This window comes from Eutrema salsugineum, unplaced genomic scaffold (genome assembly GCF_000478725.1).
Source record: "Eutrema salsugineum unplaced genomic scaffold, Eutsalg1_0 scaffold_13, whole genome shotgun sequence".
NCBI classification, from domain to species: Eukaryota; Viridiplantae; Streptophyta; class Magnoliopsida; order Brassicales; family Brassicaceae; genus Eutrema; species Eutrema salsugineum.
Genome location: NW_006256885.1, coordinates 8235607 through 8262488, shown reverse-complemented (window position 1 = coordinate 8262488; position 26882 = coordinate 8235607). Strand labels below are relative to the sequence as shown.

The window sequence follows — 26882 nt, the reverse complement described above, 5'->3', positions numbered from 1 at the left end:
TGAGAAAATCTATCACCATTGTGCAGGCATTTTGTTCTATGTTTCTAGCTTGAATCTCAGTAAACACCACCAAGCATTCCCGTGTCAATTACCTTAGAGATCTGAGATTAAAAGAGGTAACAAGGAATAAAAACAAAGGTTTCGACGTGTGAATGATCAGACCAAATTAAAACAGGACATTGTTTCCAAATTCAATAGGGTGTTCACATGGAGCTTTTCTTGTCATTCTGAACCTAGTTCATATTACTCTTAAAGAAAGACAAAAATTTGGCAAATAAGCATGCAAATTCAAAAATATGAGTCTCTTTATAAATATGTGAATGTATTTATAGATGTACTAAGTAGGATATACACTATATTACTAATCCTCACATGCCATGGCATATCAGAATATATATATAAAAAACAAACAGAGCCAGTTGAGGAAGCAGCCAAACTAGAGGTGGGCTACACAAATCAATGTCCCGATTTATCACGTATCTTCCACTGAAGAACCAGTCAAACATTCTCGAAACTAAAAAACAAGACCATATAATAAATTTTCTGAAGATATGATAACAATATTCACAGAAGAATCAAGCTAAACAAATCCAGATACGGTATTAGTAGCACAACTGCAACAGCCGACAAAATTCAATCCTATTTTATCCTCTCCAGTGTACACACTTGATCACTGCAGAATTCACATGGTGACTACACTGTCCGGAGACTCAGTTACTCGTAAAACTGTGAAAAGGAAAGCATAATGGACGCAGTGACAAAACAGAAGGGGTCCATGTGGTTGGAGACTCGGTCTAGGTCTATCATTAAAGCTTGTTGACAGACTAAACAAGCATTTTGCCTTCTAGAGAAATAATCTTAATCAAATTAACTGATGAAATAAAGAAAAGTAGAAAACTAGACATCTGTAATACTATCTACTTCTAGAATGACTATCTAAAAATTGCAGCTTAATGGATTAATTGACTTTGTTTTGTATCCATTCTGGGTCAAAGTGCTTCTTTTAATATTCCTCTCTCTGATTATATCCCTTTCAATAGAAGGGAAAAAAGAAGAAGTCACTTTATACATACTTGTTTAACATACAGAACTACTCTGTCCTTCACCATATAAATACATCTCATAAACCTACTTTTTTCCTATCTTTCTTTCTCTCTTCTATCCAATAGCATTGAAACACTATCGAGTTCTCACCTTATTCCTCTTCCAAAATGAATATCGTAATCGAACACAACCCTTCGAGCATAAGGTTATCTGACCTTGGAGTCATGTCATGGCCAAAGTAAGTATCAACATGCACACGCTCTATTCCTAACACAACTACCACATAGACTTTTCTTATCTCCATTTCCTCATTTGATTGGTAATAACATGACGAATCTCTTTGATAAATAGATGGTCTTGTCAGCCGGGGAAATATGCATTAGTCTTTGAAGAAAGAGAGACATGCTATTTGGTGAAGGGAAAGGTGAAGGTGTATTCAAAAGGGTCATCAGACTTTGTGGAGTTTGGTGCAGGAGACCTTGTGACCATTCCCAAGGGACTTAGCTGCACTTGGGACGTATCACTTTTCGTCGACAAGCACTACAAGTTCGATCCTCCTACTTCTCCATAATCTTTCTTACTTACGATCTAGTCTTGGGTTAGTCTTTACCACCACGAATCATAAGACTATATAAATCAATTATAGAAGAGAAACCAAGAAAACATTGCTTAGGATATGTTCAAAGCGCCTCCTAGATTCTGTTGTCAGATGTAACTTATTTTCTTGTCACTTTGTCAGAGAACAAAGGGCATATTCCTACATACGTTTCATATTTATCCAGACAACAGATACAAATCCCTAGCTCTAAAAGCAAATCACGCGTTTATGGGCACACCATCAGTACTACAACATCCTCAGGGAAAAAATCTTAACTAGTTCAACGAGACTAAGGTAAGGAGTTTTCTGCACATCGGAGTAAATGTATTCCTATGCTTCTGAAACTTAGTTTGAAGTAACCAAACTGCTTAACTCATTTTTTACTACAATCTGAGTAATTCAATGAAGGCTAATAAAATATAGTTTAAGAGTTTACTGTATCTTTTTTCATCACAGATAAGAATTCCTGTTTCGTTCTAAAGAAACTTGCTATCTGAAGGACTCCCAATAAATATTGTTCTTTATTCTGAAAAGCTGTTTACCAAAGATTCTTATCATGAGACCAATGGTTACTTCCACTAAGAAAAACATATTAATGAAGCCTTTGAATTATTTAAAATAACATGTGAAACAAGCAAATGTGAAAGCATATATTTGAGCAGTATTGCTCCCTGACTAGATAAAGTAGTAGCGAATGCACTACCAAATCTCACGTATAGTAGCAGGGGCATCTGGTACTCACCAATTATTGGTGCTGATTAAACAAATGAAGACACTATATAGGCTGTACAAATAAGAACCATTACACTTTTGTACTTATACAAACACAAAACCTTGACAGGCATATATTCTCAACTTACAGAATATGCATTGTTATCACAAGTAAGAGATGTATTCTAAGTTCTAAGATAACTGAAAGCTAACCTTTGGATTCCAGGAAGATTGCTTTCATCTGAAGACCAAAAGCGAGAGAAATTCTTGTCCTTTCTCGACTCGCGTGAAAAAACCAGTACTTCTCCAAGTTGTAAAGGGCTTTGAATAAACCCCTTGTCAAAATAACAATTTAGTCCATGAACCCAGAAAGGGGAAGGCAGCAATTAGCATCCTCAAGAGCAATGGCTTCTCCTTAACTCTCCACCGCTGACTAGCTTTTCTTTTAAACTGTTGCTTTGTACGAACACTCTCGTTTGACGGATTGTCATTTCTAATCTCCTTTTGCTTGACTAGATCATCCCATCCTCCATACCTAGAACCTGTGCTGTTAGCATCAGCATCTCCTAACATCCATGACTTGTATCCTCCCTTATCCACACCACCTCTCATGTTTTCTTCTTGCCTAACTTTCCTTGGTCTTGAAAATGTATCTCTTCTGCTTCTTTTCATAGGTCTAATGTTTGGCCTGCTCAATGCCTTATTAACCACAAGGGAAAACACGGATTGCACTAAAGGAACTGCTAATGCCATTAAACCCGCGTTTGAATCTGTTCCAAGAAGCAATGATATGCCGATAGGTGCAAGCATCCAGCTTAAAGTCCTAAATACCTGCAATTGGAACAAAACTCTAAATTGGATATAGAACTAATACCTAAAAACAAAACATTATAGATCGAAAGTGAGCAACTTTTCTGATGAAATCTCAAGGAGATTATCATTGTAATAAGCAGAACAATTCTTGAGATTTCCCAAAACAAGAAACAATACCTCAAAAACCATGTTCCAGTCTTCTTCGTCATTCATCAAATCATCATAATCGTCATCGTCATCATCATCATCGCCGAACCACCACGGCCTCTTCTTCTTACTGTTCCCAAACTCAAATCGACCAAACCCTTCGTCGCGGAAGAGCTCCTCCTCCGCACGGAATCTGAACCGACCACGAGAAGCTTGGCACTCGAAGGAATCGCGGCTCACGATACTTGGCCAGAGATCAATCTCGCAATTCATACAACGGTGTCTTCGACTAAAGCCAGCGGCTAAACGTGAAGCAAAAGGAGAAGAAAGCTGAAGATAGAGCAGCTTCGCCATAAACAAACTAAATAATTTTATGGATAAAAAGAATCAAACAAAATTCAGAAGGAAAAGAAGAAACAATTCTTTGCAATCCACTCGACTCCACTCCACAACAGTTCCTCCTCGCTTTTAAATCGCTCGTTGCTAAAGAACAGTGATAGAAATGGAAACCAGATTAAACCAAACCGAGTTCAATTTTTGTTTGACCACCTCGAACCGAACCTCTAATAATTTTGAATTGAACCAGACTATTAAATTATCTACAAAAAAAAAATGTATCTACAGAACCTTAAATTATACCGACAACAAAACCGAAACTAAAATAACTTGGTAATACCAAACCAACAGAAATAAAAATTGCAGTGAAATTATTTTGGTTGGACCCAATGCAGCTTTTGTATAAATTTCCAGAAACTGCCGATGAAACATTTGTAGATTTTTGGTGACTTTCTTAAACATCTAGGAAATGAAATCTATGATTGATCTTCAGAAGAGTATTTATTTAAAGACCTCTTTGAAACAAAAAATGAAAAACGATCAAAAGTTTACAGGACACTAGTGTAATCTTTCATTTCAAAATCAAATTAAACTTGTGACAGCATGAATGAATACGCGATAAATGAACCAACTTTATCCACGACTTTTCTCGTCACATGACCAAAATAATTATGTTTCATTTAGAAAGCACAATGATATATAATAACACGAGAAAGACAAAAACTCAGAGTTGGTTTTCCTAATAACACAGAATAAAGAGATCATAAGTTGTGTTGTGAGTATACATTGTGACACACTTCTGATATCAGCAGAGGAAGCAGCTTGACTTTGTTCTCGTCGTTTCACGGTCTTCTAGACCTTTGAGGAACCATCTGATTGCGAGGTGCTCTGATGCATAAGTCATGAACGAAACTATAACTATTGCTACGGCTATCATCAGACCCAACCTGCTCAGTCAATATGTAGCAGAAACCGGCCAGTTAGTACATAAACCACTGAAAAAACAAAATCCATCCTAATCCAGTCAGATCCAAGGACAAAGAGTTCGATGAATCAACAACAGTTTAAGAAACTGAGCAACACATAGACACATTCCCAGAAACGTGTTTCATTCTTTACAGGAAACAAAATGAAAGTTTACGCAATCAACTTCAAGACACGAGAGAAAGACCAAAAAAGAACATAAGCAAGTGATTCAAAATTTTCCTGTCAATCTGAAAACAAAAAATTTACCTCAAAAATAGAGCGGTGACCCCTAAAACGTAGGGCAAAGAAATGGCAGCAAAAGCCAAAAATGCCATCCCTAATCCACAATAACATGTCGTAAAGTCACAAGACGCATCTGTCCGCTGATGACCTGTTGATTTGTCAAACAAGTTAGTGTCTCTGTGGCTATATATATGGCTCACAGAATGAGTAGAATTGGCGAAAGAGGAAGAGCTAAATTGTGGGAAAAATACTTTTTAACTTTTTTTTTGCAGATAATACTATATCTATTGATTACCTTTTCCTGAATCATCCAATGACGATTCTGTTTGCGATGAAAGAGATCCTGTTTGAAATGCGATTTTCTTGCCATATTGATACACTAGAAGTAGAAAGCCACCATATAAAAGGATGAAGATTGTAAACGTCCACTCATATATCAAAATCAAGCCAGTCCATGGCATTATTTGCCTTGGCACAATCACAAAGGAAACTCCAATGGATGTCAAAATAGCTACAAAACAGACTACAACTGAAACCGCCCCCAAGTATTGAGGAACCTTAGAGTGCGAGCCAGTGTGGAGCTGTAGTGACAAAGTTTTAACATTAGATAGAATTCTTTAGAATTTAGATTGCAAAAAAAGGCAGATAAGTGGGCTAAAAAACTAACTTGATGGTTGGAATTTATGGTAGACAATGTCGACACACCACTATAACCAAGTGTTCCATTAGATCTGACTTTGTAATAAAGATGTCTGATCTGATTGCATACAGAGTTCCTGCACAATGAACCCAAGAAGTCACGTCCCTGCAACAGAAGACAGAGGATATAAAATGAAACTGAGATCCAAATGAGATGAATTCAGCTTAGATGAAAGAAACGGTTAGGAACACGAAGAAGAAGAAGTCTGACCTGTATGGAACGATAAAGGCAGAACAAAAGCAAACAAAGTGGTAACAAGAAAAGGAACTTGACGATGAATTCATCATTTGGGGTTTTTCCACCTCCAGTTCCAGGAAGAGTCTCCTCTAGACTTACCCTAATGCTCTGCAGTTGTCCAGGTGAAATTCAACTTAAGAAACTCACTCAAAAGAACTTAACTTTCCAGAAATAATGAGAAGAAAAAAAAATGCAAATTCACAGACAAGAAGACCTACATGCCACGCATCAACAGGTTTCACGAGCCATGCTGTCCACCAGTCCCAAGGCTTCAGAGGACCCAGAGTGTAGTGAATAATGTGAAGTTTGCTGTCATCGACCATCCACTGCATTAATAATGAGAATCTTCAGATTCTAGATTGAAACTAGATGAAGAAGATATTTTGAACTAATTAAAACTAATCCTCAATTCACCACATGCATTCCAGATCACATCACTTGTCTTAGGAACAGAACAAAAGATAACACAAGATATCTAAAAATTAAACTAATTATAAGTGTAGATTCAAAACTTGAAATTGCAATTACCTTGTTAGCAAGCATATAAAGACCGACATCTGCGTTGTATAACGTAGAGAGCCTCTCCATTTTAGGAGCTGGTCTTGTTTTCATGACCTCAGGGGATAAACTAGGATCAAAAACACGAGCATTCGGGAAATCAGGATAATAGGAATTTAAGAACCCTTGATCTCCCCCGGTATAAGACGACAAGGTCTTCACTTGTTTCATCATATCACTGAATAAAGCTTCAGAGGGTTCAACGACCATGACTCCAGAGTTCAGCCTCTCAGAATGCTTCAAGTTAGCGCAAAACTTGGAGCACTTAAATAGATCCTCAATGTTCTTTACCACAATAGTATCAGCATCGAGATACACAACTGTCAAAAATTAAAAAGAAACACGACATATTAAATATTTAACAATTAAAAAGAAACATAAGCATAAAACATGAGAAAAAGCTCTAGGATTGCAAAAAAAGAAACACTAATTAACACTTACCTTTCTTGTAATCAGTCATGTTAAAAATTTTAAGCTTTGTATAGACACCCCAGAATCTCTTGGGATGAACTTGGTTTGGATTTGCTAGCAAAGTAATATTTTCTACTCTCCATCCATCGGCCTGCATAATCAAAATCTATCCTTTAATACAACACAAGCAAGCATCGCAATGAAACAGATTCAGCTCAAATGATAAGGAATGATAAGTAACGACTCAAAAATCAGAATCACTTTATTATAATCTACAGCGGAAATGAAAGCCTTTTTCTTTCTTAAGACCTTTCCAGGAATATTAAGGTTGTAGAAATGAGAATCCACAAGAAAAAGCATACCTTAAGCAGCAACTTAGAGTAGTCGGAAACACCATCAGAGACCAAAACGACCATATCCTTGTTAGATGATCCGGTGTCTCGAATCGATTTACCCAATACTCTAACTCCCAATAAGAACTCATCTCCGTACAAAAGTGTGACGTAAGCTTCCTTAGTTGATTCGGATCCAAACGAACCCTTGAATTGGATTGATAAGAGGATGATGATAACCCAGAAACTCTCGAGTTTCACCATGGGTTCGGATCTATTTACTTCACTTGCCACCGATTTTCCCGAGAGGAAAAGTTTGAATGAAAGCTCAGGCTTTTATATAAACGTTGAAATCGATTTGATGCTTTTTGTTTCTTCCTTCATTGGCTTTGTTGTCGTTGATCTGTATTTGTTTCTTAACTTCTTTTGAAAATATGAAAATTCTTTTTTTTTCCAGGATTTAATCAGAAGCCTTGGGGTAATGAAGTGGACGATAAAAAAAAAAAAAAAATCCCAGTGCAAGTCAGAAAGCGTGACGCCACGCGCATGAAAAGACATATTTCATACCCACTCGCACCTGGTGCACGTTGCGCGCGTTAGGCCTAATTCGTGGGTGCTTATTTTGAGCAAATAGTAGTCCATCGATTTTGCTCATTTTTGGCCAAAATTTAAAAGTGAGCGAGTAGGCTGCGTTTTACGTTATGTGAGATTGTCGTTTTGGTGCTTATTTTGAGCAAATAGTAGACATGTTGCTAGCTCTATATTATTAACATCACTTTATATCGTTTGCGTTTTATTTGTTATGAGTTGTCGTTTTGCTTTTTTTCTTTTCTTCTCTGACTCTGTGTGTTTGACCTGTTTTTATTTCAAGATCGGTTGTTTCCGTTTTGCTCTACGCCTACAAGAATATTCTTGTTTCTGATGAAGAAAATATTCACATATCAGCCAAAACGCCATGGACAAGATTTCCAAGCTGAAGCTGGAGGATGATGATTTGAACCGAAAGAATATTGTATAAACTGAACTGAACAGTATTTTTGTATAAATTGCTCCTAAGACATATTTGTTCCTTTTTGTATCCTGAGGTAGAAGCTTTTCTTTGGTTGAATATGATCTTCCACTTGAAAGGATTGCTTATGGTATGATTAAAGATGCAGAAGACAAGGGATTCATTACTCCCGGAAATGTTGAACAGGCACTAAAATCAGACTAAAAGTCCAAGTCTTGGTGATTTACTTCAGAACACACTAAAAGTCCAAGTCTTGGTGATTGGTTTGGCGTTTGTGGGGGGAGCTAGAGGTTACAAAGTAGTGCTCACAATGCCTGAAACAATGAGCCTCCAAAGAAAAATCATTCTTTTAGCATTAGTTGCAAAGTTTCACTTCACAGACACGAGAAGAAAAAGGATTACTCTAACATCAATTCAAAAATCCTTCAAAACCTCAAGTACATGGACTCTCTCCTTTTGATACGATCACTTATTCAACAACAAACTTGCAATGAAAACTTGCATTCTGTTGCATGACGTTTATACATAGTGTTTAAATAAAATTAGTGGAAGCACTGATAAAATGAAATCACCACGGATAACTTTATTATTATAAACAAACAGTAAGAATAACAGACATATAGTCGAATAATAGGACAAGGAAACTTTCAGTTGTTTTATAGTTGACAAGATGTATATATGAATCTCTAGTCTCAAACTTGGCAAACTAAACTAATCTCATCTGGTGAACACAAGAACAAAATTTGCAATCAGCAAGAAATTTCACTCCTGCATCTGCAAGAAACTCTATCATCAACGTATGGAATCATATTTCATGGCTTTTTTTAGGTTGGTGCACTCAGAAGTACAGATTCCGGCGAATCTCCAGCATCAAGGAAGCTCCTTGACAATGGCTGCAACAGGAGAAAACCACACAAAATAAAGATACAAGTTTTTAAACACATGCCATTCCATTTCTAATTAAGGCAATGTGACTGACCTATAGAAATGGTTCAAGCTTTTCAACTTTTTAATTCAGGTTAAGTTTTTTGCTTTTTCGAATAATGATATGGATTGATGGTTGTAATACTTGCCTCGTTGTAACTGGTTCCAGAGAGAAAGAAAGGTTCCTTTTCCCGAATCCCGCCATTCTCATGAACAAGTCTTTCTAAATCCTGCAAACCAAACGAGGAAACCAAAATGATAAGATTCTTTTTTTCTGCAACATCCTTCAGTCTAGTATTCAGTTGCACAATGGTCCCAACATCGTGAAGATTTTACCTTTTGAGTCAAGATCTCAAATTCGAGTAGCTCCTCAGTGATTTTCTCAAGGACACGGCGATTTTTAAGGAGCATTCCCTTTGCCTTCTCGTACGCTAAGTCATAAATCTGTGGAGGAATAAGATGAGATTAGACAAGTTCTACATTTAGCCTTGGAAAATGCTTGAACAAATTGAAATGGGAAGGTGAAAGAAAACTGTTAAAGGCTAGAGAGAGAACACAGACATGGCAGACATAATGAAAGTATTGGAAACTAGAGATCAAAACGAACCTTTTCGACTTTACTGGCCATTTCATATTCATGATGGTTCCCCATACTTAAAGCTGAAACCTGCTCAATTCAATCAAAGAAAAAAAAATAGAATAAAAATGTATCAAGTCACTCAAATGATCAGACGAGACATCAGAATGAATGGAAACTGTAAGATCGAATCATCAATGTTAAAATGTATTCAGTGGTTACAGACATAAATCTTGGAAAGAACTACCAATGACGAATATAAGAACGACGATTACCGCGTTGGTGGCATAGTATACTGCAGGACTGTCGTCGGGTCCCCAGCCATATTGAAGCACCATGCGTGTTGCAATCTGTCGAAAGCCGAAAATAATAATTATAGGGCGAGGAAACATGAAGTCTGTAGACACCAGGAAGGGAGTAGAAAGAGTTTACCTCTTGCGCTTGCGTTATTTCTGAAGATGAAAGATAATTTTCTTCTCCGGGAGGAAGAAGCATTTGGGACGCAATGTGAGATCCAAAGCAGAAAACGAGCTTCTTTTCAAGATATGATCTTGATTCCGTATTCCCACTTGCCGAGCCCCCACTTGTGACCTTGGTGATTTTTGTACACCCAATTCCTTCCCAGGAACTAGGCTCAAGCCACAAATTGTCTACAACATCGAAGTTTGGTATTAGAAGAGCGATTAGAGCACGACCAGCAGCCCAAACAGCATGCGGGAACTTTGTCTCCCTCGTCCAATCAACAGGAGGGTTCAAAAGTTCTATTCCATTGCTGATCTGTCCATATGGTTCCATCAAATCAACCACATTCTCCAAATCTTCTTTGGTTAAGTTGAGTCCAAGATGATTCACAAGCATTTTGCTCATCGACTTCACAACTTTAGTTTTCCGCAACCATGGGGGCACTATATGGCTAAACGTCTGTCATAAAAGAGAAAGAAATCACCTCATGAAACCAACCATAGAAATGAACAAAGATGGTTTGACAAAAGGCGAAGGTGCTACAGATTGCTTACTGCAAACCAGCTAACATAACTCAGAAGTTCATCTGTGTCCAGAAATTTGCTCCTGAAGGCACTACTTTCGAGAGCCATTGGAACAAGTTTCAGTTCTATCGGCCGTAATAAAGATGTCTTTTCCGAAACCTGCAACCATTAACTATTAACTAACCGAGATAGTGGAACCAGAAAATACAGAACCAGGAAGAGATATAGGAGATAGAGCAAGAAAGAAGAAACACGACGTGATAGAGCACTCACAAGCAAAATAGAAATGACCATAACTTTGAAGGTGCAAAATAAATCAAATAGCAGGTTAAACATATATAATCGCTGGCACAGCTTAAGATCACCTTACGCCAATCCACTAGATCAATGAGTTCTCTGTCCATGGTTTCTTCAGCTGCATTGTGTAAAATTCTCTCCCTTTCCATTTCAGTTGGACTTTGAAGGTGGAATATTCTATCCATTCGACCTGGCCTTCTTAACGCCTCATCAATTTGCTTATGATTTCGTGTTGTAGCCATTAAAACTACACCATCCTGTTTCTCAAAGCTGCATAAGTAGAAATTATAAATTGGAATGGCATCAGAAATATCAACAGGGAAAAAGGAGAAGCTACTTGGGCCTAAAGCAGCAATTCCTATTCCACTATAGGCGATACTTTGAAAAACCCCTACAAATATGGTCTTAAGTTTTAATCAACCAAGAAATTGGCTCTTACCCATCAAGTTCAACAAGAAGCTGATTTATAAAAGATTCATGATCTTGCTGTTTTGTATGTATGAACTTCCCACGTACACCAGCAAAGAGGTCAAAATCCTCCACAAATATGATAACAGGTGCCTAGTTATCACAGTAAACATCAGAACATAAGATGGCATGAATGATTATGATGAGAACTCGAAAGTTAATATCTATGAAATTGATGAATCAACAAAACAATTTGGGGCAAAGCAGCTAACCAAGTCTCTTGCAGTTTGAAAAAGTTCCCTGACATTCGCTGCACTTTGACCAACCCATAGTCCAGCCTCCAACTCTTGAGCTTCAACATTGACGACAGGTACTCTTGCTTCGGCTGCTATAGCAAGCGCCAGTGACGTTTTTCCCGTTCCTCTCTCACCCACAATAAGAACTCCCTGCAATGTGAATAAGCACTTCCTACGAATTAATTCTGCTTACAGTTGGAACACTATCCTACATAGTAGGCACACGACTGTAAAGCAACATACCCGAGGTGCACGGGCACCCATCTCCTGAAATGCCTTTGGATTCTGTAAAAATGCCACGACCTCGTTGATTTCTTCTCTCATAGACTCAATACTTGCAAAGTTTTTTAACGCAATAGGTGGATTTTTCACTCTCTTCATTCTATCGAAAGCAGTTTTTATGGGGTCGATTCCAGCTCTTCTCTTTTGTTTTATTCGCCTTCTTCTATAAGTAAAATATGATTTCTGCAACACAAATAAAACATTTTCGTAATCAATTGTAACTGTAAGGAACCTGAATGATCAACAAACATGATCGGTGGAATACTAGCTACAATACTACTGCTCATTAAAAATTTGATAGCGTTGGAAAGAGAAGCATAGGGAAAAAGGAAAGTTGCATACCACTCTCCAGAATTTTCGCACGTTTGGATCACGACGGAAGGGTCCATAGCCAAGAACTCTTGGAACCTTTCTTTTCAGAAAGCGGAAAACATGATACAAAACAAACCCGTACACAAAGCTTCGAATTAGAAACCAGACGAACCACTGAAAATTTTCTGTATTGCGGGTCTTGAAGTTCATTTCTGCCTCAGACTGCCATTGCAAGTACCATGTTGAGCCAACAGCCTGATCTATTTCTTCCGGCCAAGCCATTCCCAGACGCAGCCTTAACTGTGTCAGAAATAAGCCAGATATTTTAAAGAAGACAAAATAGACTCAAGAAAACAGGAAGAAAAAATCCAGAGAGAGTAAAGTAATACCTGGTAAGGAATGATAAATTCGATGGCTGGAAACACGACCGCCATCATAATGTCATCGTTTATATTCCTTATTCTCTCTAACAGAATATCCTTCGCATGTGATACAAGTTGAGTCTTTGTCAATGCGGTATAGAGTCGAGAAACCACCCTTGTAATCAACAGAAACTGTTGCTGAAGACTTAGCTCTGACATGGGTATCCACATCAGATGGACAGAAGTTGGGATTCCACAAGCAAGCATTTTGAGGTATAGAGCATCAACCCCTCCAAATTTCTCAAATTGCATCTCATATTCCTACAACCATAGAAAAGAGTTAGCAGCCTATAATATTAAAGATCCATCAAATAAATCAGGACTTTAACTGGTCAACCTTGAGGTCAACGTAATACTCCTTGTCATCTCCTTTTAGTGCAACATACATTACAGCATAATCATGCCTAAGCCTGGCACTGTCAATCAGTTTCCTGGAAACTGCATATGGAACAGCCATATGGTCCATCTCCCACCTATCTTTGTCTTCATTATACCAAGTCTTTGAAACAACTCTATCTCGATCTAGGAGAACTTGTTCCTTCAGATAAAAAAAAAATCAGTAACTAATTGGTGAATCAATACATGTGCAAATAAGCTCCGCAAAACACACAGATGTACATAAACTTTACAACAAGGTTCCAACTAAAACTTTCTTACCTTAAGCATTACAGCAATAACCTCAGTTCCACAAAGATCAAACAGTAAAAATATCCAATCAGTGGTGTAAATTATAAAAAAAAAAAGAGTGCTTCTTGCTTGCCCAAGTAAACTGATTTACCTAATAGCCTGTGATTAGATAACACATGAACTTAGGTATGCAATAAAACAGAATCTACCAAAACCAAGGCAATTCTTGAGGTTTCCATCACCAAAAAAATACAAATGTATCAGTTAGTCATGCTAACTCACCATCCTGATTTATCTACCACGAAAAATATAGAGCATTTTCCGTTCTTCACAGGAAATACATCCACCATAATAAACAAACCAAGTATATTTGGTTTAGTAAATTTTTCATATAATAAGCCAAAAGTTACCTGTCTCTGCGCAATATATTGTTTACCAAAATCAACATCTTCTAAAAGTTTCTGTTTCAAATCTGCCTTTGCTTCTTCTTGCCACTTTTTCCAACCATGGCGAAGATGGAGCTGGATAGCTTTCGGAACAACCACCTCCTTCTCTCCAAACATCCATTTCACCTCAGTTTCAGGGAAGCCCTTGACAGCTTCACCTTCTGGAGTTTTAACCACAAAAATCTTTTCTTCACCAAACTTTTTCATACGTCCTCGGATACGATCCTGAAGATCTTTCTGCAGCTTTTTCGATTCCTCAAGGCGTTTTTTTATGCGTAGAGAAAAATCCACTGAATCACGATCGAACAAGGGATCAACCTCCTCTAGTTCCAAAACATTAGGCAATATCATTTGTTCCAAGTGCTTTCTTTGAGCATTCAACAATTCCTGCTTAATCTCCGACCTCGGGAGTTTCGTAATGGAGCTTTCAGGAGTACTACAGCCAGAAAATCAATTGATCGTGTAAGTGAAACATGAAACATATTTGTCAGCGAGAAAAACAGAAAGCATATACATGACAAAGACATATAGAAAAGCCAACAAAAGATACACTAAAAATAAGCGTAAGAGTATAAAAAAGATGAATTTTATAATCTAGATCTGGCTTCTACCACCACCATTAGAAGTGCACGCAATAAGCTTTCTCTCATTAACGGGTAACCCAATTGACAGTTAAAGGTAAGGCGGAATAGTATTTTCTCCAGACAAAATCATGGCTAGACATATCACCTTTCAAAACTTTTTTGCTTCATTTCTCGGTTGAAGCTCTTAACCAACTCTCCACACTCTCTTTCAATGAACATAAGCTCCCTAACACCAAAACTCAAAGTTGTTGTCTCTTTCTTTAAAATGACATCATCAATCTCATCTATTCTCTCCCATATCTTGTTGTACTCGCTCTCAATTATATCCACCCTCTGTTCCAATTTCTCCACTTTCTCCCTATCACCTTTTCTCAACAGTTTTTCACTCTCTTTCTTCAGTCTTAGGGCCTCATCTACAATTCCATCGGTTCGTTTCATTAACGCATCTCTCTCTTTCCTCGACCGCCTCATATCACTATATAATCCATTCATTATCTCTTTCTGCAATTTCTCACTCTCAACCTTCACTGCATCCAAGGCCGTTCCCACTTCAGCAGCATCTCCATTTTCATTTCTGACCTTGTCAATACTCTTGAGTAGAACCGAGACTGTCTCCAACAGTCTCCGAGTATAACCCGAGAACTCATGATCAGCTGTTTTCAAAACCAGCTCTTTTTCTCTAATCGTCTCTTTCTTTTTCTTCCATATCACATCACTGAGGAAGGGCACAGCTAAAGCTGGAGCTTGAAACGATTGAATTGGTGAAAACCCAATTGCAATACAAAACAATGCGTGAACTAAAGGCTTCGACAAAAACTCTATTAGACTCTTTCTCGTCTTCGCGCTATACCCAGACAATGGCACAAGCTCATTTCCCTCTGTACATAGCCTCAGTGATTCCGAAACAACTTTACTCCCATCTTCAGGCTGGCTCGAGCTTACAAAGCTCCCATGTACGCCGGAGCAACCAAAACAGCCTCTAATGGGCACAATTTTCCTAGATTTCTTGGATTCTCTAGACCCAAATCTCCGATTATTGACCCGATATCTAGGTTTTAACGATACTAGACCTGGGCTGAGAGAAAGCGGAGACAGCCGTGTGAAAAAGGGTGAAGAGATGGAAGAAGCGGAAATGAAATCCATCGCAGCAATACCGCCCAAGTGAAAAAAAAATCAACGACAAAACGAAGACCATGTCATGAATTCCATTGCAGGAGCTCGATATGGCTTTGATTGATAATTCCTCCGGCTAGTCGCCGGATTTTGAATTGCAACTGACGACGAGAGTGAAAGAAAGCACTGAAGCAGTAAGAAGGAAAAATCGAGGGAGAGGTTTATCAGAAGTAGATAGAGAGAACGGTTCAGGTTTTCAATATTTACACAATAGTAAACCGATAACCAAAATCGAATAACAATAACCCATTTTCTATACAAAACCGGAAGAAGAAGACGATAAATTAGCGGTTAAGTCTTCTGGTTTGAAGAAAACCGAAATGCTCAGATCATATGTATTTTCGTTTTCTCTGGTCGGAAAACTCAGAACAACTGCAACAAGATCACTTTTTTTCTCCGTTTATTTGCTCACTCTATATTCCGGGAAAAAAAAATCTAATACAATTCTACTCCTAACTTTCCGTTCTTAATTCGAAAATTAAATCGAAGCAGTTGTGTGATTTACTTAAAACGTGGAACGCACACAAGGTGTTCGATAGATCTTCTCAATGGATATGGAGGAGAGAGTTGTTCGTGAAAGAGGAAGCTGCTCGTCTTCTATCGTCACGTGGACCTCTCACGTGATAAAGGTTCAACATTTTTGTCGTTATTTTTTCTCCCTCGCAAAGAAAAAGTCGTTAACAAGTTTCTTTCTTCTACCTGAAGCGAAATAACCGTCGAGAGTCGAGACCAAGAAATCGAGAGAAGCCTTGAGAATCGTTACTGCGTATTGTCTTCTCCAACCATGGATTCTTTCTTCAAAGATGCCAAGGAGGATTCTCAGCTCCACACACTTGCCCAAGGTTACTTCGCTCAAGGAAATCACATCAAGGCCTTGGAGGTAATTGAAGATTCGATTTCAATCCGTCGTGGGAAACAAAATCTTCCAGGAATGATCCATTTTCTCGAAGGTTCTATCTTGTTTAACCTAGCGAGTAGAGCACGGAGTAGTGACGTCAAGTTCGCGTTTTTGCTGAGTTCTGTAGAATCCTTTGCGGAAGATTGTGGGATTCACGCCTTCTCTGCAACTGCATTGTTCGATATGGCCAACCAGCTTGACTCAGCATTGTATTTCAAGAAAGCCGTGAAATATGCAAAAGAGAGTTTATCTTTTCTGGATGCGTGTGATCAATTGAGCTCGGTCGAGGAAAGCACAAAAACTTCACTTGCGAATATAATCAACGCATCACAGTTGAAGATACTCACTGGTCCTACAGGAAAAAAATCTGAGCCAACACTTACGGAGTCAAAAGAAGTTCGAGACACGATTAGGAGTGACTCGAATAACGCTGAAGGTCAAAGATTGAGGTCATTTTGGGCGGGTATGAATGTTGAGGATAAACGGAACTTTCTTAAAGTAAGCATTGCGAAGCTTACAAGTTACGTAGAGCGAGAATACGGCAAAGAGGGACAAGATGCTTTGGAGCAAGTTTTGAATTCTGCTAGGATAAACAGGAAATGGAAATTTTGGATGTGTCGAACTTGTTCACAGAAGTTCTTTTATCCGAAAAAGTTTAAGAATCATCTTGAACAAGAGCACGCTGCAAAATTTAAACCTTCGACGACAAAGCATATGGCTCAGAGGGTAGATGAAGTGTGGGCTGGTATGATATCGGTTGCAGGTTGGGATCCAGTGGATGCAGTAGCTGCCGCTGAAATGATTAAGACTCGGCTTGAATCTGTGAAAGAGTTTGTCTATGAGAATGGATGGTCCAAAGACTGGCCTTTAGCTGCAAATGAAGAACGCAGTAAGTTACTCAAGGAAATCCGATTGCTCCTTGTGTCATTTTGGGAGAGTAAGATTCTTTCTTGTAGCATCCGAGACTGGATGATGAGATTTCTGATTAAGCATCTTGTACAATTTGAAGTTTCCGAGCATACTATTACTACCGAGTGTCGCCTATTGGAAACACCTCAGGGTATATGCTTTTTGGAATCTGATGAACTCAACCAAATTCTGGACCTACTCAAACTCATCAAGTGTGAAAGGGATGATGGTACAAATCTGATTTGCAGAGCAGTGGACAGTTTATGGGGTTGTATTCGAGTAAAAGAAAAGATGGATTTTGACCACCAGTTTTCGTGTATGCTTCTGGATAAAAGACTGCTGAGAGGCAAGATTGCTTCATTCGATGATGAAGGGACAGTAGATATTTGTGATCAGAATGTTTACTACGCCAAGACACATCCTCAGGGCGATGATATCATAACCTGGTTGCTTGACTACCCTTTAATAGATGAGAGCTTTGAATTTCCCAGATCTATCAGGGCACACAATCTTGATATATGGGTGGCTGTTCTGAGAGCCATTAACTTTACGTGTAGGACTTTGGGAACCAAATATGCAAAGAAGTTGGAGATCCTAGGTTATCAAAGAGCTCTTATTGACGCCAAGAACTTGTGTATGCACGAAGATGAAAGGAGAAGGATTGTTCCGGAAGATCAGTGGAACGCTTATGCATCTCTTCTGGGTGATAAATGTGAAGACCAATTAACGACAGAGGGAGGAGATTCTCCCCACGCAATACTATTCTTGTGTGCAGTTCAAGATATTCTCGAAGGAGCATCGCATCTGACATTTGATTTTCCCGATCTAGAAGATTGCCTGAATCTTATACATGGGCATAAAATTCTCAGTGATGATATAGTGTTAAAGTCTATAGACCGTCTGGAATCTGTGGTCACCAACAAGGTTCCTTCCTGTTCTGAGTTTTAATAAACAATTGAACAACATACGTAAATTGTTAATGTAAAGTATCTATTGCCTTGCAGGTTCCGCTAGTAGATTCAAAGATTTTGCTGGTTGAAAAGTCAAGGATTAGTTTGCTAAACGACATCACCAGGCTTTCTGTTTTTGACCACCGGTCTTATATCCTTCACCTGCTCAAACGTTTCCTGCGGGTTGGTTTGAAACTTTGGTTTTATACATAGAGCTTTCATCTTCGCTCTGTTTTATTCTTTAAAAGGTAACTTATGTTATGATTTATGTCTCTTCTTGTAGGAAGAGTTAGATGTAGTTGTAAATATGGATCTCATCGCCACGGTAGCTGCAGCAGAAGCAGATCTTTTATCCGGGAAAAAACGAGAGAAGGAGAACTACTCAGGGTCAAAGAAGAAGAAACATAAAAGCATCAAGGTTATTGAAGATCTAAATTCTCTATTTGTTTGTCTGACTTTTTCGGTTACTCAGTTGTATAAATGATCTTCATTGCATAACAGAGAACTTCAACGAGCATGTCTAGTGTTCTTGAGCAGAATGTCGAACAGTAAGTTCCTCTTCTCTAAACGAGAAATTTGGTTTCGCAAGAGTATTTTCGCAACTTGATATATTATTTGAAGGTTTTCTTAGAGTACAATGTGTCTTACATATTTCTAGTGAATCTCCTGTCAATCTTGAACCGGGAGTTACTTCTCCATCACCAAAAACGACGGAAGAATGCTCTATGGAACCAGAAGATACTCTTTCAGGTGAAAGGGGTCGATTGGATATTTCATCCAACACTGACAACCAAGAGGAAGCTGTTAAAGGTGACCCTGGTTGTAAAAGAGCTTACAAATCTTCTAAACTACTTTCTTTTGAGATGTACAATTCTTATTTCTTTAACCTGCCATCTTCAAGATATGCAAAATATGCAAAATATGCTTGAAGAAGATTCACTGTCGAAACATTTGGAGTCAGCACATGGAGCAGCTGCAACCAGATACAATTCAGCTCTTGAAATGACACTAAAGGTAAAGCAGGCACCAACAAACATAACATTCAAAACCTAAACTTCTTCTACTGATTCAGCTTATTCTCTATCTGCATGTTTTTTCTCTTTACATCCTTATTTCCTCTGATAAAATGTGCTGCTACTGCAGGCCCTTTGTAACATTAAGGTTCTTAAAGAGTATTTGGTGCACAATCGGCATCAATTTGCTGAAAACCCAGAAGAAGATTTTCCTTATGCACTACGAAGTTTCTTTTCTGCTTTTGCCTGGAAGCATATAAAAGTAGAGGGACTGTACAGTTGCCTCCTGGGAGACTTACTTGCTTCCCTAGAAGAAGTTCATTCCATGGTTTGTGCGGATAAATATAAGCTTCTAGGTTTCTTGATTGTTGTGTTAAATGTCATTCTGGTTTTTACTCTTTTCAGTCAAGTGATGCTGCTGAGCTGCTTGTATCTATCCTTGAGTTTTGGCCTTGCTGGAAAAATCCAGATATAGATAGCGTCGTAACACGTCTTTTTACACTGGAAGAATATGAAAGAATGAGTTGTAGCAAGTGCAGAAGGAGTACAAATTATCCAGAGCAAAGTTCTTATGGCATTGTTATGGCTGCAGATTCAATCAGAGAATTGAAGGTATGTGTCATTTATTTCCCTCTTTGTCTTTCCTACAGAAACTGGTTTAAAAAATTGTTCTGTGGTTATACATACAGTGTGCTTTTGGGAATTTAAAGCTTGAGGACATCCTTAAGGTGATCCGCATGGAAGAGAAACTGTTCTGTGATATTAAAACAGAAGGCTGTGGAGAGGCAAACTTTGTCCATCACATTATAAGTAGATGCCCCCCTATCTTCACAATCGGTAAGCTGTAACCATGATTGTGATCTTGTCTACTCATTCCACCTGTATGCTATGATAAGACAATGTTGATGTTTCATGGGTTTGTAATATAGTTTTGGAATGGGAGAAGAATGAAAGTGAAAAGGAAATATACGAAACAACAAAGGCTTTGGAATGGGAGATGGATATCAGCAGGCTATACGAGGGCTTAAAACCAAACACAAAGTACCGGCTTGTTTCAATGGTATAATCGAAAAAAATGTCACAAATGTTTGTCAAGTTTGTTCTTCTGTATTTCTCTGTTACATTATCAGCATATGTAACGCAGGTTGGTTGTGGTGAAGAAGAAGAATACACCTGCCTAGCTTATAAAAAGAACCGATGGGTCAGTTTCAGACATGAAGCTTTAGCGAAAGAGGTAAGACGAAACATTTGAATTTGTCTTTCTTGAATTGAAATGTGAACTTAGACACTATTGATATATGTGGTGATGCCACAGGCTGTTGGTACATGGAAGAGTGTAGTCAGATTCTGTAAAGAAAGGAAGGTTCGACCAGAGATTCTGTTCTATGAAGCAGTTCAATGGCCTAACAAGTGACAACGTTATATCAATATAGATACCTTCATGTTAAGCAGTTGTGTTTATCGTCTGAAGAAAGCAATTGATATTCAATTAAACTTATAAAGTTGTGAATATTTTGTTCCTATAAGAAAAACCCAAGTAGTGATACTTTCGTTATTCAACGGATCAAATTCATTCATTGCTACATTCAATGATTACACAACAATCAAGACCTATTAAATAGGATGTATTCCTCATTGGTTAACGCTTACTTAGCGGTTATGAAAGTAGCACTTCTACTAACAGCACGAAAATGTAGTCGAAAGTAGCAAAATCTTTCTCTTAATAACTAAAATATCATTGTTCAATTTTCTAAAATTAATATCTGATAGACTGAAACCATAACACATTAACTGAATAGTGGATATCCAAGAGTTGTTATGTCAATCCATGCACATTACCATCAATTTACACAAACACTTTAGAAAAGTAAATGTAGAAATTAAATTTTAACAAAATGAAACCTTTTTGGTAGATTTTGTTTTTTTTTTAACTGAAGTTTCATGTGAAACTTCCATGAACAAACAAACAATGGAAACTTAGAACTCGGTATCTTTTCTTCAAAAAGAAGCTTTCTTCTTTCAACATAACTCATCTCCCTCCCAGTTATCCTTCTCCTTTGGTCCAGTGGGGCCTTCTTCTCCATAAAGAGCAATGGGAAACAAATCTACAATGTTCTCGATAGAGAACCTAACAACCAAAGGAAGAAGATTCATGATCTTATTGATCTCAGACCCTGAATCATAGGCTATGATTGGACCCCATTCTCTCATATACTGTAACCAGCACGGCTCAGCCACAGCGTCTTTACCTAAATACTCAGCTGCTACAATCACATACCTTTGGCTAGAATCCAAAATGTACTTACTTTTCGCAACGTCGTTCCTCACTCCAATCCCGAGCTTGGACGAGCCTTGGAGATACATTCCTGGGTGAGGGAAGCTAGCATGGCCGTGTTTCGATGAGTACACAGCCGCTTTGTTGCCTTCAACAAACTCAATATCTGACGCATCAACCCAACCACCGCCACTATGCTGAGAGAAGAACATTTGCCAAAGCTCACCAGAGAAATTGCATACTCGGAAAGTGAAATGTTCCCAATCACCTACGTGTTCTCCTATTCGGGTCATAGGTAAAGTGAACAGCCCGATTTTGAGTGTGGCCGGGCCGTTAAAGGGGCAAAAAATCCACATCACTATGTCGGTGAATGTTCCACCAAGTGCTGGTTTTACATGAACGTAAAGCTCAGAGCTTTCTAGGTTTCCTTTCTTTAGATTACTCTTTGCTTCTTCGTCTTTGGGAAGATCTATCCAGAACTCCATATCATTACACCCTCCAACAGGCAAGTTCGAGCCTGTGGAGTTAATCGGTTCTCCTTGCGATTTCCCTGACCGATATAACAAAGCTCCATTTTTGAAAAACCATGAAACAGAGGAAGGCATGTAAGTCTCTTCCGGGTGGAAGTAGACTGTTGGTCCGTAGTGTTCGATAACCGCGTGGACCTGGTCGAGATTTGGCATCGCGTGTAAGGTATGATCAAGATTCTTTAAGCATGCAATGTCACGGACCGTTCTACCAGACGACAGATCATAAGTGCAGCAAAAGAATGAGCCAACAGCTACACCTTGTGACCGCATCCCTCTCTCGCAAGGTAGGATGCTCCATACACTAAAAGGAGAATCAGAGTGGTTCGACTTCTTTGAAGAACCAACCTCAAGTATTATCTCAGAGGTTTCACAACTCTCTGTAAGATCCTCTCTTACACATCTAACCTCCTCTGTTTCAGGTTCCTCTGGTTCATCGGTTACAACAACTCCCACTGCTTTGTAGCCAACCGGAGGATTAGGTAGCCAGAAATAGCCACTGCCATTTTTCTCTGAATCTGTACTCCAAACTAAAGAATAACTCAGAGGCTTTTTCAGGGGCGGGAGGTCATCATCAGCATTGACGGGTTTGCTAGCCCGAGCTGCAAGTACATAACCTCTCAAGGGCTGATCGGTTGGCTGGCAATAGTGACCAAGGCAGTGGAAACCTTCTGGAACTTCATCGGCTCTGTAAAATGTTGCACGTTTTGATTTTCCGTGCGATGAATCAGAGCTCCAAACTTTATGGAACTTAGTGATTTTCGCCACTTCTAATCCTCCTAGGTTTATTCTTCCCGTGGCAAAGCCTTGACCTGCAAAGAGGTTAACAATAACAGAAAGTACATCATTTCCAGCACCAAAGAACTAACCACAGTTACAAATAGAAAGATAGGACAGATTGACTTTGAAACAGTAGCACGAGAAGGCGCTTAGCTTTATCTTTGAACGAACCTTAAACAATTTCACAGCATTCCTTAGCATAATACACAAAAGATAATAACTAATTACTTAGCTTCAAATTTATAACCAAAACAGGATAACATGTTTCCATCAAACATCACTCATTGGCCTGCTCATTAGTATATCCCTTACAAGCGATCCACTATTATAGAAACAAAAGGTGAATAAATGAGCGCTTTTTTTTATATGATCCGCCAACATTAACAGAACCAACCTATTTCTAACTAAAGCAAACTAGGTTTTCATGTGAGAGTATTAGAGTTGACCACCTTCTTTTCTTTGGAAGAAAGACTTCAAAGTTGAAACTTGAAACCATCTTTTGTATCCACTTTCAAAGACAAAATCTTGACTCAGAGTCAAATAAAGAAGACAGAAAAAGACAACGGGAACCCATGCAGAATATTCCAAAGAATCTTCCTTAGCCCCATTTTCAATAAATCAGAAAATAATTCTCGCATTCGAAAATTTATTTTAAATTAAGCCACAAAACTAGATAAGATTAAGTCATTAACCAAAGAAGGATCGATGACTAATTAATATTATCTTCTGTAAGCATGAAAGATAAAAATATCGATATTACGACTAATCCAAAAAAAAATTTTTGATCAAACCAAAGCTAACTAACATATTTTTGGTTATCTATGTTTCAAATCTTTTGATTCTATTCATATTGTTCTTCACAAGTTTAGATGCCAGACGGACCTTTTCTAAGCAATCCTTGACACATTAATTCCAATAAGACGAAAATTTCCCAAAATGTTCATGGGAGGCGAAAAATAATAGAGTTCCATAAACAAAATCTTGCAACTTTCAGTTTCATAACTATAAATAAACTGCAATTTCCAGTAAAGGAAAGTTTTTGTACCTTGTGGCCAGCAAGGAAGAGGAGACGGAAGCGAGAAAGGCTTTGGCTCCGAAGATTCCATTTCAAACTCGGAGATTCCTTGGCTCCAGTAAAAGCAGTCACACCCAAACCCAAACATCTTGTGGAAACTCAAAAATTCTCTCTGGAATCTCGAAAATTCAGAGAACCCCACAAAAACCCAAGAGTTGATTTGCAGTGGGTGAAGCTCCAATTCTCCGATTTAGAGAAATAAAGGATAAAATCACCGGGAACTGCGAAAACCACCGTTCCTCTGCACCTCCCTCTCTCTCTCTGTTTCCTAATTTCGGAAAAATTTAGCGAGAAGCAGAAAAGCAGAGAGCTTCTCCTTCCCAGAACATTGACTTGCTCGACATTCACGGTGGAGAAAGAGAGAAAGGCGTTAAAGTTGTAATTGCGTAAGAAAGATGGGAAGGTTGATGATGAAGTTACGGTGTTTGATGCGTTTTTCTAAAAGCTCGGTCTTTTTTTTTTTTCCTTCACTTTTTTAAAAAGCGTTTCCCAAGAACCCCAGTATTATACAAATATTCAGAAACGTCCCCCTAGGAATGTAAAGGAAGTTTTATTAATATACGTTTCACCCCAAACCTTTGAAATCTACACAATTTAATCCATCAAACGTTTACACCACCAAAAGAAAAGAAGAAAATATACACAAACACTTTTTTGTCAAGTCGCAGAATGACTAAACGTTTCGTCTACAGCACTAAGATTGACTACTTTATTGTTATTATATCTCTTCTTCGTGCTGTCTCCTTCTCCGCCGCTTCCACCACCACAAGTAATCGAAATCTCACAACCAAACACATTACCAAAACACGAAAACAACCCTTTCTTCCTCTCTCCTCCTCCGTTTCTCCGCCGTTGTTGTTTCTCCTTTCTCCTCCTCCTCCTCCTCCTCCTTCCTCCACCTCCTCCTTTCCCACTAGAATCATCACTCGATCCAGCCGCTTCATTACTCGCAACCGTACCTTTCTTCTCCGCTCTCCACCTCTCCACTCTATGCTCAACCCCTTCCGTCTTCCCTTCAAGAATCGAACTCGCGTCCTCTTTCGCCGCCGCAACCGCCGTTTTCTGCCGATTATACAATCCCTGCGCAATCGCAGCCGCAACCACAGACGCAGACGGTCCAATATCTGAGCTACACAGCGAACCATTCACCATACTATCCGCACCAACAACAACACCACCTCCTCCTCCTCCTCCTCCACCTCCTCCGGTAACTAGCCCTGTTTTAACTCCGTAATCATTCGACGACGTCGTTAAATCCGTCTGATCGCTATTCGTACGACGATGATGCATCATCTTCGAGACTTCTTGCTCTCTTTTACTATTGCTCCTCCCTCCTCTTCTGCTTCCGTCGAAAACCTCAATCGATAACGGCATACTCCGTTGACCACCGTCAAGAAGCGCAACGCCTAACCGTAAAAATCCTTGAAGCCTCCCTGAAGGACGACGAATCTGAAGCGTCACGAGCCTCATATTGTTATTCCCGCCACCACCATCGTCACCGTCGCCGAAACCAGACCAGGGAGCGAAGAGATCGCTAAGGAGAACATTCACTGTACCAACAAGCGCGTCTTTGGCCCAAGCCGCTGCGTAAACCTCAATCACAATCGCCGATGCGTCTACGTCTAGGATCTTGTCGTTGACGCGAAACACGAATTTCTCGTTCCAGATTGGATTAGCTCTATTGGATTGATCGACGCGCGTCGTGAGTTTTCTCATGGGATCGGTGTTGATCCACGCGACGGAATACGTTTTCATGTTTCGAGAGATCGGGGCAAGATCTTGCGCTGAGATTAAGTTGATCTCTAGAACAGGGCATGCGAATTTGAGCCGACCCATAATTAAGAAACTCTAAATGGATTCGTTTAATCTTTCGCAAGAAGCGGGGATTAGAGAAAGTTAAAATGGAATTTTAACCTTCTTTTGTCCACTCGTCTCTCGTGAATGATTATACGATCAGTTGACAAGAGATTGACAAGGAGAATAAAAAGGAAAGGAAAGAGGGAGCGTGAGATGAGGAAGAAAGCTGGTAGTTTTTAGACATGATAAGAACTGGACCGTTGGTTTTTTTTTCTACTGTCTTCAACGGAAAATTGGTTATAAAAGGTGACAGGCATTCATTCTTTTGACTCTTTTAAGATTTGCTTCTATAAAGACTTTTGACTCTGTTTTGGTGCGCAAGGAAACATTTTTGAGGTCTAGTCAAAGAGAAAATGTTTCTGTCATAACGAATTAACGATATTTACGAAAGAATAGGGGAGTTGTTTTTTTTATCTTCTTCTAGCTTTTACATTGTCTTTTTCTTTTTATTTATTTAAACAACAATAAATAAATAAGTATGAGATTTTTAAATAAATTTTGATGCATATCCTTGCTTAGCTCTTTAATTCACAGCTTTTGGGTTTCATTTTGGCTTGAATATCGGGTTTGATACGGTTAGATATAACGATTGGAACAATCAAGCCCGAATTAAATGCTAATATAGTCAGGTAAATTATATGCTTTGAATGTGGTGTCTGCTTCGCATACCGGGAAAGAACAAAAAACATTTAGTGTGCAGTTTCTTGAGAAGCAAGTAATCAAAGCACCATTGAAAAGCATACCACTTGCAAAGCACCATCGTAGTTTCCAGCAACTCCAGTGGAAAAAAAACTTCAAGTGTCTAGGATATTGGCACAATCCCAGAGAAAACACAAGACCACTGATTCCTATACCCACAATCATAACTACCAAAAAAACTTCAAGTGTCTAGGATATTGGCACAATCCCAGAGTTGTTGATCCGTAAGCTCCCTTTCAAGCGTCTTATTTTTGAGCGTGGTGAGCGCAACCACAACTTCTCCATAAAACACTCATCAAATGGAAATGATTGTCTAGAATAAAGAAGAGGACAAGGGACGAGATAGGTTTCAAAATCTATATATTAAGCTTCATCTTTTCGCGTGAGAATGGGTATCTAAAAGATTTGTGAATTACCAAGAGGAGTGTCATGCATTCTCCAATGCTAATGGACCAGCTTG

General features: G+C 38.8%; 7 protein-coding genes across 8 annotated transcripts; 2 read left to right on the top strand and 5 right to left on the bottom strand.

Annotated features, from left to right (window-relative positions):
• Positions 1-1137: 1137 nt before the first annotated feature.
• Positions 1138-2138, top strand: LOC18024840. Of its 2 annotated transcripts, XM_006408136.2 has the most exons (4): positions 1138-1282; positions 1396-1642; positions 1784-1936; positions 2099-2138. In XM_006408136.2, exons 1-2 carry the CDS (start codon positions 1212-1214, stop codon positions 1613-1615), a joined length of 291 nt encoding a protein of 96 aa, XP_006408199.1. In that variant the 5' UTR covers positions 1138-1211; the 3' UTR covers positions 1616-1642; positions 1784-1936; positions 2099-2138. The 2 variants fall into 2 exon arrangements, with proteins under 2 accessions (XP_006408199.1, XP_024014843.1); XM_024159075.1 differs by having other exon boundaries at positions 1396-1936.
• A 284-nt stretch (positions 2139-2422) lies between these two features.
• Positions 2423-3755, bottom strand: LOC18024839. Its single transcript, XM_006408135.2, has 2 exons — positions 3344-3755; positions 2423-3184 (listed from the first exon to the last, which is right to left on the bottom strand). Exons 1-2 carry the CDS (start codon positions 3665-3667, stop codon positions 2693-2695), a joined length of 816 nt encoding a protein of 271 aa, XP_006408198.1. The 5' UTR covers positions 3668-3755; the 3' UTR covers positions 2423-2692.
• Positions 3756-4305: 550 nt separating this feature from the next.
• LOC18024341 (inositol phosphorylceramide glucuronosyltransferase 1) lies at positions 4306-7511 on the bottom strand. The gene is made up of 9 exons (XM_006408134.2): positions 7127-7511; positions 6795-6915; positions 6324-6673; positions 6014-6121; positions 5769-5903; positions 5526-5663; positions 5154-5439; positions 4883-5006; positions 4306-4596 (listed from the first exon to the last, which is right to left on the bottom strand). Exons 1-9 carry the CDS (start codon positions 7358-7360, stop codon positions 4455-4457), a joined length of 1638 nt encoding a protein of 545 aa, XP_006408197.1. The 5' UTR covers positions 7361-7511; the 3' UTR covers positions 4306-4454.
• A 1149-nt stretch (positions 7512-8660) lies between these two features.
• LOC18024340 (probable inactive ATP-dependent zinc metalloprotease FTSHI 5, chloroplastic) lies at positions 8661-15594 on the bottom strand. The gene is made up of 16 exons (XM_006408133.2): positions 14412-15594; positions 13647-14118; positions 12947-13147; positions 12577-12870; positions 12218-12487; positions 11837-12058; positions 11570-11743; positions 11329-11450; positions 10958-11159; positions 10623-10751; positions 10039-10527; positions 9882-9956; positions 9637-9696; positions 9366-9473; positions 9179-9259; positions 8661-8998 (listed from the first exon to the last, which is right to left on the bottom strand). The coding sequence occupies exons 1-16, from the start codon at positions 15407-15409 to the stop codon at positions 8930-8932; spliced, it is 3966 nt and encodes a 1321-aa protein (XP_006408196.1). The 5' UTR covers positions 15410-15594; the 3' UTR covers positions 8661-8929.
• Positions 15595-15876: 282 nt separating this feature from the next.
• Positions 15877-20764, top strand: LOC18024339. The gene is made up of 13 exons (XM_006408131.2): positions 15877-16068; positions 16145-18170; positions 18251-18379; positions 18480-18614; positions 18698-18744; positions 18855-19006; positions 19098-19210; positions 19340-19537; positions 19615-19821; positions 19899-20046; positions 20139-20269; positions 20354-20443; positions 20525-20764. The coding sequence occupies exons 2-13, from the start codon at positions 16224-16226 to the stop codon at positions 20621-20623; spliced, it is 3396 nt and encodes a 1131-aa protein (XP_006408194.2). The 5' UTR covers positions 15877-16068; positions 16145-16223; the 3' UTR covers positions 20624-20764.
• Positions 20765-21014: 250 nt separating this feature from the next.
• LOC18024338 lies at positions 21015-24293 on the bottom strand. Its single transcript, XM_006408130.2, has 2 exons — positions 23837-24293; positions 21015-22823 (listed from the first exon to the last, which is right to left on the bottom strand). Exons 1-2 carry the CDS (start codon positions 23952-23954, stop codon positions 21229-21231), a joined length of 1713 nt encoding a protein of 570 aa, XP_006408193.1. The 5' UTR covers positions 23955-24293; the 3' UTR covers positions 21015-21228.
• Positions 24294-24414: 121 nt separating this feature from the next.
• Positions 24415-25876, bottom strand: LOC18024337. Its single transcript, XM_006408129.2, has one exon. It carries the CDS (start codon positions 25700-25702, stop codon positions 24524-24526), a length of 1179 nt encoding a protein of 392 aa, XP_006408192.1. The 5' UTR covers positions 25703-25876; the 3' UTR covers positions 24415-24523.
• Between the last annotated feature and the right edge of the window lie 1006 nt (positions 25877-26882).